Genomic DNA, 15,145 nt, shown 5'->3' on the forward strand with positions numbered 1-15,145 from the left:
AGCCACCGTTTTACATTAGGATGCCACTCGTGTCCGTGTGGAGACGAACCCGTATTCACAAAGGCATCCTTTAGTTTCTCTCCTTCCCTCTCTCCCTCTCTCCCCCTCTCTGTGGTTCAGTGGTTGTCTAACTGACCAGGATTAACAGGAAAAAGATTAGATCTGAACGAACATGTGCCGCACTCTAAAGAGGCCAGAGTTGTCCTCTTTGTCCTATAACAAGTGCGGTGCTTAGCGGCAGCGGTTCATCCACAGAGTTCAGTCCTCGAAAAAAAAAACATCCCCTCAGCTTTTCCTCGTGTCATCTGCGAACTGTGAACACATCACCTTTGGGATAATCCAAACTATAATACCTGATTAGAGATGAATATGACTGAGGCTTTATGACGGTGCTTTTATGTTGATTGTGTTGATACATGTTCGGGCCAACTTAAGTGAATTAAAGTCGTGTAATGCGCATTTGTACGAGTGTACCGCTCGCACGTGACTGTCACTGTAATCATTTTAAGCTCCGAGATGTTGCCACCGCTCATTTAAATACTGATTAAAATTGAAAATACTGACCCATCAAAGATTCTTTTTGTAAAAACCCAATTTCGTGTCTGATGATTAATGAATGGGACTGTTTTTTTTTCTGGGCATTCATCTTCAAAGAGGTCTCATTAAAAGGCATTAAAAATCCCAGGAGCCCATACTGGCAGGGGCCACTGGCCCATTTGAGGCGAAGCGAATGAGTGCTCAGGCCAGTGTGTGTCTATTTTCTTGTAAAAAAAAAAAGCGGAACCCCTGATGAATAGTTTACTCTGTGTTGAAGCTATAATGAGGTTATAATAGATCAATGTAAAATAATGCCGCTGCCATCCTGGGCCTGGAGGGCACTGTGGTCACCATGACAAATCCTTGTCCATCCTCATCTGTCCAAGGCAGCCTAGAAAACGACACCCACAACACAATTTGTCCCCTAATCCAAATCTGGCTCTGACGTCTGGTGTCAAACTTACGCCTTCTCGTCTCTTTAATGGGTCAGAGGAACAGACACGAGGATGTGAAAGGGTTAAGCGTCTACAGTAATTAGAGTCGCACTTCGCGTCGGCGTCCTCCAATACGGAGCTGCGAGGAGCTGCGTCCACCCCCACTCTTTCTCTCTCTCTCTTCCTCTCTCCCTCTCTCTCTATCTTTCTAACACACACACACACACACACACACACACACACACACACACACAACCCACACACACGCGCCTACCCACCAGTTCCTCCGACTGTCTAATACACTGTAAAATCAAAGCGTGAGCCTCCCCCGTTCACACATCACCGGTGTTGCGCGTGGAGCACAACAGAGAGGGAGAGAGGTGCTTTCACTGTCCTCTCCCCTCAGCTTAACTCTCCAGTAAAGTTACCCACACGTCTAGATGTTACAAACTTACAAGTGAAGATTTTTTTGGTTTGTATTTTTATTTTTCTATTTGGGACGCACTCTGCTTTTGTTTGCACTTTTTTTTTTTTTGCACTCCGCAGCTGAGTGGCTTTATGTGGCGCAAGATGTCTAGGTGAGGAGATTTTTACGCACGCCGCTGAGATGGATCACAGACTCTCCAGAGGCAGCTGGGTGCCGGTGACTGGGCTGGTTATATGTCTGCTTCTGTGTGCGTGTGTAGTGGACCTGGTTCTTGCGCAAATTCGGTACTCCATCCCCGAGGAGCTGGAGCACGGAGCTTTTGTGGGCAACATCGCCGAAGACCTGGGCTTGGATGTGGCCAAGCTGTCAGCCCGTCGGTTTCGTATCGTCTCCGGCGCAAAGAAGCAGTATTTAGAAGTGAACTTGGAGAATGGCATCCTCTTCGTCAACGAGAAAATAGACAGAGAGGAGCTGTGTGAACGGAGCCCGGGCTGCTTTTTACACTTACAAGTGGTGATTGAAAACCCTCTAGAACTGTACAGAGTGGAAGTGGAGATTTTAGATGTGAACGATAACTCCCCCAGTTTCCCGTGGAGCGAGTTTAATCTTGACATCACAGAGTCGGCTGCGCCCGGCTCCTGTTTCCCGTTAGAGAGCGCACAGGACCAGGACGTGGGCTCCAACTCCCTGCGCTCCTACCAGCTGAGCGCAAACGAGCACTTCATACTGAATATCCAGACGCGCAACGATGGAAGCAAGTTTGCTGAGCTCGTGTTGGACACCCCACTGGACCGGGAGCAGCAGAAAAAGCACGAAATGATTCTGACTGCCTTTGACGGGGGGTCACCGGAACGCTCCGGGACGGCGCTGATAACTATCACGGTGTTAGACGCGAACGATAACGTGCCCGTGTTTGACCGCTCAGTTTACCGGGCGAGCCTGGTGGAGAACGCGCCGAGGGGGACGCTGGTGCTGAAGCTGAACGCCACAGACCTGGACGAGGGCTCCAACGGGGAGGTGACATACGCGTTTAGCGGGCACGCACCCCTAAAGGTGCGCGAACTGTTCAATGTGGACCCGTACACCGGTGAAATCCGAGTGAAGGGCGTCGTGGACTATGAGAAAGCCAGTGTGTACGAGCTGTATGTGCAGGCGAAGGACCGGGGACCCTCCGCCGTGGCAGTACACAGCAAAGTGCTTGTGGACATCCTGGATGTGAATGACAACGCACCCGAAGTCATCCTCACATCAGTGTCCACTCCTGTGCAGGAAGACGCGCCACCGGGCACGGTGATAGCTGTTATCAGCGTCATGGACCGGGACGCGGGAGAGAACGGGAACGTCGACTGCCAGATCCCGAGCAACGTCCCCTTTCAGCTCCACTCATCTTTTAAAAACTATTACACTCTGGTGACAAGCGAGTTCCTGGACAGGGAGACGGTGTCTGAGTACAACATCACCCTCACAGCCAGAGACCTGGGCTCTCCTTCGCTCTCCACCAGGAAAACCATCCTCGTCCAAGTGTCTGACATTAATGACAACCCCCCGCGCTTCTCTCAACCTTCATACACAGTGTATGTGACCGAGAATAATGCCCCCGGCGCTTCCATTTGCTCTGTAACTGCGTTCGACCCCGATTCTAACCAGAACGCCTATCTGTCTTATTCTATTCTCGAGGGTCAGATTCAGGGCATGCCCGTGTCCACTTATGTCTCAATCAACTCTGACAACGGCAATATCTACGCACTGCGCTCCTTTGATTATGAGCAACTTAGAAACTTTCAGATTCTGGTTCAAGCGCAAGACGCCGGTTTCCCCCCTCTCGCCAGTAATGTCACGGTCAACGTCTTTGTCTTGGACCAGAACGACAACGCACCTGTTATTGTGTCCCCGCTGCCTAAAAACGGCACGGTGGCCACTGAGGTGGTTCCGCGGTCAGTAGACGCTGGGTATCTGGTTACCAAGATAACAGCGTTAGACGCGGACGCGGGGCAGAACTCCCGGCTGTCCTATCAGGTGTTGCAGGCTACAGACCCCGGGCTGTTCAGCGTGGCTCTGTACACGGGAGAGATCCGGACTATTCGCCGGCTGGTGGAAAAAGACGCAACAAGGCAAAGACTGGTCATATTAGTCAAGGACAACGGGCAGCCGCCGCTCTCCGCCACCGTCTCCATTGTCCTCACAGTGGTAGACAGCGTGCCCGAGTCGCTGTCAGATTTCGGAGATCTCACTCTCAGCCCACAGCCCCCCTCCAACCTCGCTCTCTATTTGATCGTGTCACTGAGCACCATATCTTTAATATTCCTGGTGGCAATTATCGTGCTGGCTGCGGTCAAGTGCTACAAGGACAGGGAGACCATCAGCGGGTACAACCTCCCCCCGTTCGCCTGCTGCTGTTGCGGGGGCTTTCAGCCCGAGCCGCCCCCGGAGGTGTTCAAAAAATCCAACATCAACCTGCAGATCTCGTCCGCCGCCAAAGTGCCCACGAACTGCATGGAGGTGAATGGAAGCAGCAGTCTCTCACAGTCATATTGTTATAAAGTGTGCCTGACTCCTGAATCAGCCAAAAGTGACTTTATGTTTCTGAAGCCGTGCAGCCCGGGCAGCACACCGAGGAACAACGAGGCGAAGAGCGCAGAAAACTCGTGGAACGCGCAGAGCCGGAGCGCATCTGTGAACAACGGAGCAACTACTCCCAACGAGGTACAGAGAAATCAGAGTGTAAGGTGCCAGAGCTCGTGTTGTTCATTTCACTCACTGTCACCTCCAAAACCCAGCTCAGACTCCCTATCTGATCGAGAATCTAGACTGTGACATTCTCCCATGAAGGTCAAATTACGCATGCCAGACAGATTTAAAGTCAATTTGCAGCAAAAACTGAGCAAAGCCACAATCTCCCTCTTCTCCTCTCCCTCTTGTGCGTTACACAGCATGTTGTCTCGAATGTTTTTCTAATTATGGAAATAATTTATCCTAATTGCGCAGCCTATGGTAATGTTTGGCACCGGGGAAATGAAATGAGACGATGTGAGATTAGATTTTAATTGACATGTTAATGAAAGTGTAAAATCCCATCCTGCGAGGAGCATATTCTGTGCGCATACCGTGTCTTATCATCTGTATGGAATGAAGTGAGATATCAATTACTGTGTGAGAGGGAGAGGAGATGTGGCTCAAGTTGACTCCTCTTTTCAGTCTTGGTAACATTTCCGGGTGCCTTCACGACAAAAGAAACGCAGGTTGAAGAAGCTTGACACAATAATTCATGGATTTAATTTTCGGTCTGTGGCCTGAAAGATTAACGTCTACATCATCCACTGTGGTTGTCACACACTTCTCCTGCGATGAGGGGACACACACCTGCATCCGGCGCACCCACCTGAGTCTGAACAAAAAGCCAAGGTTATACACGTGACGGGCAAGGTGAATTGTTTGAATCCGTCGGCCTTGAGTTCAGACAATTCGTCTTCGATCAGTCGGGGGTTTACGACACGCCTTCTTGTTCTCAAACTAACAATGTAGGACAGATAACCTCACTAACTATGCCTCAAGGGCACGGGCGCAGGCCGAGCCATTATACTACACACAATGTGGCCTATTCGCGAGGGGGGGCTGCCCATTATTGATGAAAAATGGCAAATGGCCGATTTTGGGGAGACAGGGGAGGACATGGAGAGGGGAGGGGGCAAGGAGAAGGGGGGGGGTGCAAGGACATGGCTGGACTGAGACGTGGGCCGCCTGTAGATCGGGCCCGGCGTTGTCCTCTGAATGCGTTGGGAGAGAGAGAGACAGAGAGCGAGAGAGAGACAGAGAGAGAGAAAGGGAGAGAGAGAGAGAGGGAGATGTGGCTTCATCTTTGTCGAGCGAGGGATTGGGGAGAGGAGGGGTGTAATGGGAGGAGGGGGGAGGAAGGAGACAAGGAGAAAGGGAATTTACGGAGGCAGGGTGTCTACACCAGTGTTTTCTAATTCTAACAGACGGGGCAGCAGAGCGTAAACATGTGCGTACTGCTCATTGTCGCCTTCGTAGAAACGCGCAGAGGGACAAAGACTCAGAGTCATGATACCGGACTCCACCAGGCGGACTGAGAAATGTCAGCGCGGTCACTGGCACACACACCTCTGGCCACGAGAGGGATTTCGAGGTCACGGTGATTGTTCCGCCCGCAGCCATGCTCCTTCAGGAGAGAGTGTCCTTCCCGTCGTTAATTGGTTCCCCTAATTCACCCGGCGGACGTCCCTCAGCGCGCCCACGTGAGTCGTCGTGAGGTCGTCGGTGACACGTTACAATCTCAAAGGCAAATCGCAGCGAAAGTGCGCGAGCGTTGCACAAAGCGAGTACACGGGCCTCCGCTCAAGTTGATGAATTGAAGGTGAAGAGGGAGATTAAACACACATCCAACCGTGTCAGACGCGCAGGACAGGTGCGTGCACGTGTATGGCAGGGCGCTGCGTGCCTCGCGTGTTGAGCCGCCTCGGCTTATATACAGCTGCAAGGACCGCAAACTTTTCCAAGGCTCTCTGCGAGACTTTTAATTAAAAACCTTGCTCGAGGAGCATCAGGCAAATATTAATGTAAAATGATGCATAAAATCCACAAAACAATGACGTGTGTAATTTTCTTAATTTCCTCCCTGGCACGCTTTCCTTTGAAGATTAAAATCATGTTTCGTTTCATCCCGGTGGGGTTCTAATTGGTTTTGTGCGTAGCTGGCGAGGAGTGTATTTTGAATACAGATTCTAATAATACGCCAACGTCGCATTCTCCTTGTTAACAACTTTAAGTGAATTAATAGAGCGTGGAATCCATACTATGAGACGCAGACCCGGAATAAATATCACTCGGGGGCCCCCCCACCCACTCACCCACTCTCACCCCTCCCGCGGCACCACAGAGGATAAAAGCAAAACTAAGTGACAGGCGAGTGGTAGCTGAAGGCAACCAGCACCTCCGCTCTCGACGCGTCTGTTCCGCCAAACGTCCACGGGGCGGCAGCCGAGATCCACGAGGAAGAAAAGAGTCCTGTCTCCATTTCAGGACGAACACAAAGATAGACTGCTGCTCATGTCAGTTATCACTGACCTCTGCTGACTCAAGGAGAGAGCGTGAGCAGACAAGTCTGATGTCAAATCCACTTTCGAAGTAGATCCGTGCGGTGACATCTCACTGCCACACTTGTGTGCCGGAACATGTGGAGTGTGTCATTTTTATAATAACATTTAGATTAACTCTCTGGTTTTTCTGCCCTTTTCCCTGCAGCTGAAGCAGCCGAACACAGACTGGACCCTCACAAAGAATCAGAACTCCTCCATCAAAAGGTAACACTTTTGCCCTTTGACCTTGACAACCTAATATAAGGCACAAGTAACAAACTGTATAGAGCCTGTATAAAAAACCACTCCGGTTAAAATATATATAGATATTTAATTTACCTATAATTAAGGCACAAACTTGTATCTCGTTCACAGTTATAACTCTATCAACATGGACGGCACCCTCATGCGTAAGGCCATGCACGCAGACCCGGAAAACTACGTCACCTCCATGGCACCTGGACAGTACTGGACCTGGGGGACTCACATGAGAGGCATGAAAGGTAACAGCCAAAATATTTTGGGTTTGGTTTGTATGTACAGTATGTTATATGCACCCGACTTCAACAGCACACTTATAAAATGAGATGTCCTTTGTTGTTCACTTGGAAATGTGGTTTGTTGTTATACTCTGACCTCCACTACCACTGACAAAATAAGGGATATCTTTTGTTGTACATGTTGTTGTTTACTGTCCAGATTCCAAAGTACTTAACTATAAAAGTGTTATTGAAATGAAAAGAGCGCTGCAGCAATAATCTCCTTGTCTATGTCACACTACAGACTATAAGATGTCTCCTTCAACCAGTGGAGTCCCCTCTCGCCCCTGGACTCCTCGCTGCACGCCTCCTCCCCAACAGCAGCAGCCATCAATCCCCCCGCACCCTCACCCTCACCCTCACCCACACTCTCACCCTCATCCACACCCTCATCCACACCCACCACCCGACTACCACCACAACGTGTACATCCCCGGGACACCGTCGGGCTTCTGCACCTTGAGGCCCGCGTCGCAGCGCAGCAGCGAGCTGGACGTCCACAATTCCTTCTCCACCTTTGGCAAGAAGCGCCGTCTTCAGATGTCCCCCCAGGGGGAGGCTGCAATGATAAATAACGACCTGTACAATGACTGACCTATTACTGACTCTCTGAATGGGTGATTGAAAATGATGGATATTCTCATATGAAATCAGAAGGAGAGACCATTCAACACATACAGTATAATAATGGACACGTGATTTATAAGTGGTCTGAAGAGGATGCAGAGTTCACTAAAAGAAATAATGAATCAGTTTTGGCTAAAATGCTGAAAGAAAAAAATAAGTCTGATGGCTATTTATGTGACAAGCCACTGTAACATGGCCAGTGTATGTGTCTGCCTATTATTATTATTATTATTATTATTATTATTATTATTATTATTAACATTATTATTATTTAGACAATCAAACTGGAGCAGCAATTACATCCAAAAATGTTTTCAAAAAGCATTAGTGGACACTAATTTTGCACATCCTTATGAATTTATATTTTTCTTTCTATGAAAAGTGTTTTTTTTCTTTTTCTATGCTTGTTTGCTAACAGAGCTTGTGTGAATATGACCAATAGTATGATGATGTATATGCAAGCTGCAACGTGATGCAGATAACTGTAAAGCCGGGGGGGACTGTCCCCACACATGTACTGTATACATTTATGAAAAATAAAGTATTTTTTTCATATAGTCTTTTCTCATGTTACTTAAACGGCGCATGCGTGGCCCCTGCTGTGATTCATCAAACCCGAGGCTGAACACAGGTTTCGGTCGATCAACACGCACAGAGCATTTAGATGTGAGTTTTCTGTGTTTAATTAGCTCGAGTCAATTATTTTTTGGGGTGAAAAAGTTCCACAGCTACTCCTACAAGGGTGAAAAAGCTTTTCGCCTTGGTAAGCTGTTTTCACGGTGAGGAATAAACATAGTAAAATGCTAACATATGCTAATTGGAGTGCTTGCATATCCATTTGCCCGCAGAGGATAGTGGGGTTCATTAAGTGAACAAACAGAACCTCCTCTCTCGAAATATCACTTTAATTAAGACCACGAACACGAAAACAAGCGTCAGGGGAGCAGGAGGGGGGCTCAGCTCCAAATGCCACACCTGGATGGGAGCTCGGGGGCCCTGCGACTTCTCTCTCTGTGCCCTTTTACGTCTTACTTCTCAGGGAATTAGTTCCTGCCATCAACAGATGAGAGCTGGCCACTGCCCAGAAATGAACAGGGTAATTAGGTCGTCGTGCGGCTCAGATTGAAAATAATTCCGTTAATAAGGAAACGGGTGTCCGTAGAGAGCAGGGAGGAGGGGGGGAGCAGGCTAACCTTCTCTGCGGTGAGGTGATCCATGGGGACGGCTGAAGGGGCAGGCGTTTTTAGGTCAGCTTGGCTTACTTTCAGATGAGAGAGGATTGGAGCTATGTTCTCATTATAGAGGTGTAGGACTGTCCTCACTCTCTGCTACAGGAACTACTTTGAGTATAAAGTAACTACAGTTGTTTTGGAATCATCAAACAAAACGTATTCAGAAGCATCGTGTATATGTCGAGACGTGGAGAGCAAACCAGTCAGGCTCACACAAAATATCGTAGTTGGTGAAATTGTTTTGAAATGACAAAGTTGTGATCGGTGACATTATGGTCATTAAGGGTATAAGATCTCCCGGTCTGTTCCGTTACAGTAACGTGATGCACAGGGCACCTCGTGTCACTTCACATCATTCAGCCGTGTTGGTCATTTCCACTGGGAGCTGTCCGTGACCACGGTGCTGAAATTGTTTTTAACCAGAGGTTCTTTTACAGCCAGCTGCAATGTCCCCAATCGTCCACAAGAGGGCGCGTCTAACACGGCTAAATGAAAACTGGTGCAGTGTGTTAGATTTAATGTTTTGGAGGCAGTCACCACACAAACAACCATATTATCTTAATAACCCACATGTTTTTAAATTTGATTCTGATCTTTTATTTTCATCTTTGCCTTCCCACTCCAGTAAAGACCCATGTTTATCTTTAGTTCAACAATATTAAAAACTAACAGTTGTTTTTTTTTAATTCAAGGTAGGTAAAAGTAATAACAATAACAATAATAATAATAATAATAATAATGATAATAATAATAATGATGATAATAAACTCTATTTATATAGCAAGTTACATGGTGGTAGCGAAATAGTGAAATAAAACAAAAACAACAAATGCAATAAAAAATGTGAATTTAAGAGCAATTAACAAGAAATATAAAACAAAGTTTTTAAAAGCTGTTTTAACTACTAAAATTATAGCTGCAAAATGTACATTAAACATAAAAGTGCTCATCATTTAGAAAAACGGCCCGGTTGAGTGTTATACAGTAATACATATTAGTGGATAACTGATGCATTGATGCGCAGGAAACATTTAAATGTTGTGGCTGATCATGGTAGAGCTAATTTTGACTACTTTTTGACTATTTCCTGTGTGTTTTATTTTAATATGCAAGTAACTAGTGATTATAGCTTTCAAAAAGTTTTATCAAATCTCTGAAATGAGGCGCAGCAGAAGTATTTAGTAGCCTTAAATGGAAATACTCAAGTGAGGTAACACAAATTTGTTCTTAAGTGAATTACTTAAGAAAGTGTACTTAGTTACATTCCACTTCTTCTTGGGCTCAGGCTTATTAAAGAATACATACTCTTGTCATCTGGAGTGCCACAAGAATCAATGCCTGTGAGCCGTCTGCATGCCAGCATGAGAAATTATACACAACTATAATTGAAGTTATTGACCACATTCAAACAGTGTGGGGCAGTCAGATACTGGAGGAAATTAAAATCATGTATGACTCATACCCAGTCACAGTCAATGTGCCTATGAAAATCATGCACCATTTTCTAACACTGACATTGGCACTGGTTTCTCCACCAGAGGGCATCATTGAGTAAGAATCACTGCACACCAGACAAACAGTCTGATGTTGGAAGAGTGTTTTCTACCCAGTCAGTGTGGGGCTGGGAGGTCACAATGACGTAATCCAAAATAGTGTCAGACAAAGAAAGGAGCCTGATTGAATTCATTTAGGGGAAGAAAAAAAAAACAGAGAGTGCAAGTGGGAGGGGCAGAGGATGTTCTCCTCTCTCTTTCTTCCTTTTGTTTAGACAGATACACACAAACAACAGCTTAACAACTGTAGTATTGGCTGTTACTCATGAAATTAAAGGTCTGTTTCTGATTTTACTATTATATATATGTAAATAGAACTTACATGTAGACATTATTTGACAGTTTTACCTTAAATGCACACAGAAAGTCAAATGTTATGTATGAATGCAGTCTGTTGTGCTAAATATTTGTGTTCTGTTGCCATAAAAACATCAGAACCAATGTCCCAGGTTCTGTCGGCTAACAGTTAGTGTAAGAGTAACACATGATTTATAACTGACCCACTGCAAAGTCTGATGCTTTATTGCTTTAAGTGAGACAGAAGGATAACACATCTTGGGATGTAGTTGAAGAGGTTTTTTTTGTGGTCATTAATTTGATTCTGGTGACTTGATTAACCGCTTTAAACGCACTATATTATCCTGCCATATATTTGGAGCGATAATCCAATGTTCTCAATCAGTTGAATTTGACAGACATCAGGCTAAGGAGGAAATAACACTGCAGTCATTTACATCTTTGACAACTGGAAACAGGCAAGTCTTACTTTGTTCAGTTCCTTACTTTGCCTAGAAAAATATCAGTTTGTCTACCTATGAAATAGCATATTGCTGTTTATTAGTTTAAAAGAAAATTTGAGGATCAGGCTCAGACAAATGACTAGTGTTGTGTCTAATATGGATAGCGTGGAACTGGCTGCAACAAGTGCAAAATATGTACAAGTATTTCCTTTCAAGATTATCATCAAAGAATACGATGTCTTACTTGTATTGCTTGCTACACCATTCAGAGCTTTTGTAAAAGAAAAAATGAAGTTGAGTATAATGAAAAAGTAGAATAGTATAGGAGTCCTTTATGCACAAATGAGACATTAAAAATGAAGGGTGAACAGTAGGATATCAAGGATAGGTGTATGTAGGATGGTCCTCTCCTCAGGATAACAAAACAAGCCCATATTAAGCATGTGTGTTAGTCATCTGTACGGGAGGTAAATACGTAAAAACACACATTAACAATGCAGAAAGAACTCTACAACTTGCTTACTGTCAAGATGTGACTTAACAATGCCATCCAGTAAATTCTTTACATATAGAGTAATGGGCCTTTGAGTGAGCATGGCACATATAACATTGTCCACAATAAAAACCATAACATTGACAGTCTGACAGAGAAGTTGGTTCTGGTGGCTAATCACCTCCAATCAATCGACAACTAATCACTACAGCACAGAAACAGCCTATCTGCCTGCAACAATAATAACTGGATGAGATTTGATATTATTATCACTGGTGGAACGTAACTGAGTCCATTTAGAGTATTACCATATTCTGCTACTTTATATTTGTACCCCACTACAATTCAGAGGCAAAAGTTGTACTTTTTACTCCACTACATTTATTTGACAACTTATAAGTTACTCTGCAGACTTAGTTTAATAAAATCCAAAATACAATCAATAACCAAAATTTGATGCAATATTGTACATAAAGATTAAACTATTGATCGCTGAGAGGGCATTCACAAGCAGAGGCCGTTATGAACTACTTCAACCACCTTTACCAGCTTTAACAATAAATATATTACCATTATTAAAAACTTAAATAATTATAATCCATTGATATAATCCATGTTATGCTGAAATATGCCAGTCTGCATTTTGAGTACTGAGTACTGCATTTTGAGTTTGTACTTTAAGCATGTTTTGATGCTAATGGATGGTATGTGAGTTTTCCAATCTACTGACCTTTACAACACTTGTCACATTCACACATTCACATACACATTTATACACTGATGCTAGAGCCTGCCATACAATTTGGGGTTCAGTATCTTGCTCAAGGATACTTCGACATGCAGCCGGGGAAGCCAGCGATTTAAACAAGTGCCCTTCCAATTACTGGATGACCCACAGCCACCTTAACATGATGATAATATGTACTCGTACTGTACTTTATATTGTTCTTTTTGTGAGATTGCTTAATGCAGATATTATTGCCCTCATCTCTTGCCTGTGGTTACATAAAGTGAATAATAAAGAGGTCTCTGGGTCTCTATAAATGAATCATGCAGTCAGAACCACAGAGAACCCCTCCACTGCTGGCTAACAAGAGGTTAAGAGGCCATACAGACATTTGTAGAAAGTAACTGAGTATATTTATTGTAGTTAAGCACAGTCTTAAGGTAATTACTCTTTATACTTCTACTCCACTTAATTGGTCAGTGACCATTAGCCAACTTTTAATTTCCTTTTGCTAATGTGCATCAGCAGGAGAGAAAATCCGAAGTGAGAGGAACAAACTCATTGTTAAATAGCGACTTAAAATGCAATATATTTATAATGTATTTCCCTCGTGGTTTTCACACACAGTAACACCAAGCAAGGGATTGAGGTTGTGGAATGCAAATAGAAAAAGATATTTAAGTTTTCAACTAAATCATTGTATTATTTCTTATTTTTAAGCATGATTACACAGGAGCATCCAGCTTGTAAAATTGAAAAAATAATGACAGAGCAATCAGTATGTTTTCCCATCATGTACAAAACACAGATGCATTGCTCAGCATCTCCTAGTCCAACAATAACATGTAGGCCTTGTACTTTTCCACAAACCACAGATACACTAAAGCCATACATTTCATATCTTAACATTTTAACAATGCATGTCATGTCATGTTCAGGTAACATATACTGTATACGGGCTGTCTTTCATGTCAGGGGGAGGAGAGGATGGATGGTGGTGGCATGACAGCTAGGCGAGATAGTTGCCAAATGAGAGACCACTGTTCTAGGTATTGTTTACACATTTTTAAGTCAGAAAATACTGGATATTTTTAATGAGAAGCCATTTTCCAGCCGTGTTATTGGCAACAAAAGTGGACATTTTTTTGACGAGACATTGGTAATTCGACAGACATGTCTGTGGTAACATGATCTTTTCCTAACCCCTAACCAACCAAGTGTTTCAACATATTTAACATATTGTTTCAACATATCTATGAAGGATAAGAAAAAAGTACATCGCCTACATTTATTGTAGTGATTGACTGACTGTCTTTGAGGTCTAGGTAGAGACCTGATCATACAATCACCCACATCACAACCACTAGCTTAAAGTAATAATAGAAAACACCTGTATGATTTATAAAGGTTGACTGGTTATTTTCATTTCTCTTACATTAAGAGTTATGTCCGGCTAACTACTATTTCTCCAGCCTGCAAGGCATTTAGGGAAGGAATATCTTTGAATTTGTGGCTACATAAAATAAATTGGGCTGTAATTTCATACAGAGGAATTGGAAAACACAACATTACATTTTTTTAAGATGTGTCAAACAGGTATTGATTAAGTGCGGTGTGTAATGTTATTGGATTACATTCGACTCTCGGTTTTCCTTTTAGTTTTCTTTAACATAATACACTGACAAAATCACCATCCTTTACATTAAAAAGAAATATGTGTGGGACCACTGTTGTTGGAGTAGTTGCTGAGAGGTTTGTGTGTTTAAGGGAAAAACCCTTATGAATAGCCTGCTTTAAGCATTTTCAATATTAAAGCTGCAGTCTGGAGTTCTGAGAAAAAAACTGAACTTAGCCAGAGTATTTGGATAAGCACAGCCCCCAGCTCCCTCCTTCTTCCTACAGCCCTGCCTTCAGAGCCCTTCCCCACAGAGGAGCCTGCCCTGCACGAGCAGCCTTGTAACCATGGTAACAGCTAACGCCAGATAACCAAGATGTCACATTCAAAGTACCAACAACAACATAAGCCCTGATTGTTGTATTTCTGATCAATACAACTAAATTACAATGACGAGTGCCTCGTGCCGATCACTGTAGTAAACCGAGTAACAAACAATATTCATCACATCATGGCAGACGGAGTTACCAGGTAATTATTACCCAGTGCAACATTTTCGCCATGCTGCCTTTCTGAAACATGAGTAACGTTTTTTCTCTAAACCAATTCAACCACTTCAGAGCATTCTGAACACAAACTGACGTTATAACTGCCCAGTCACTTGAAAGACACTTTTGCTAACCAGTAGCCATAAAGACAAAGCTAAACACTGGAGTTAGCATACAAGCTAACAGATTTACCAACAAGCTACATAGCTCGACTGCAACATCAGCGACATGCACTATAGCGAGTATTACTGTAACCACCGCTATCTTAGCCCTGTGCTTGAATAATAGAAATAAACATATATCAAGCAGGGGTCCTTACTTGTCCAGCAGAAAAGCCGCTAACTCTGCGTCCTCTTGAGTCCTTACAAATCCCGCAGCTCCCTCCACCTCTGAAATGATGCTCCAATATTTATCCTAGTTTTCTCCCTGGCTCGGTCCAATTCTTTGTTTTGACTCTGCTTTTCTTCAGCAGTCTTCCTATTTCTTCTCTTTGATGTAGGCAATGGTGGGACAGTTTTTTGCTCAGTTACTTCTCTGCCATTGTTTACAGTTTGGGCTTGAGCTTGAACATATCTGACCA

The 15,145-nt window shown here is 44.1% G+C and overlaps 2 protein-coding genes across 5 annotated transcripts in view; one reads left to right on the plus strand and one right to left on the minus strand.

The window, feature by feature from the left end:
- The window catches only part of fgf18a (fibroblast growth factor 18a), a 97,644-nt gene that overhangs the window by 43,199 nt on the left and 39,300 nt on the right, over positions 1–15,145 (minus strand). The gene's annotated exons all lie outside the window — the stretch shown is intronic.
- On the plus strand, positions 1,214–8,214 carry LOC115568599 (protocadherin beta-15). Of its 4 annotated transcripts, none has more exons than XM_030396046.1 (5): positions 1,214–3,897; positions 3,988–4,119; positions 6,658–6,716; positions 6,867–6,994; positions 7,275–8,214. In XM_030396046.1, exons 1-5 carry the CDS (start codon positions 1,579–1,581, stop codon positions 7,622–7,624), a joined length of 2,988 nt encoding a protein of 995 aa, XP_030251906.1. In that variant the 5' UTR covers positions 1,214–1,578; the 3' UTR covers positions 7,625–8,214. The 4 variants fall into 4 exon arrangements, with proteins under 4 accessions (XP_030251906.1, XP_030251907.1, XP_030251904.1 ...); XM_030396047.1 differs by having other exon boundaries at positions 3,988–4,101; XM_030396044.1 differs by having other exon boundaries at positions 1,214–4,119.

The sequence above is a fragment of the Sparus aurata genome, chromosome 18 (genome assembly GCF_900880675.1).
Source record: "Sparus aurata chromosome 18, fSpaAur1.1, whole genome shotgun sequence".
Lineage (NCBI taxonomy): Eukaryota > Metazoa > Chordata > Actinopteri > Spariformes > Sparidae > Sparus > Sparus aurata.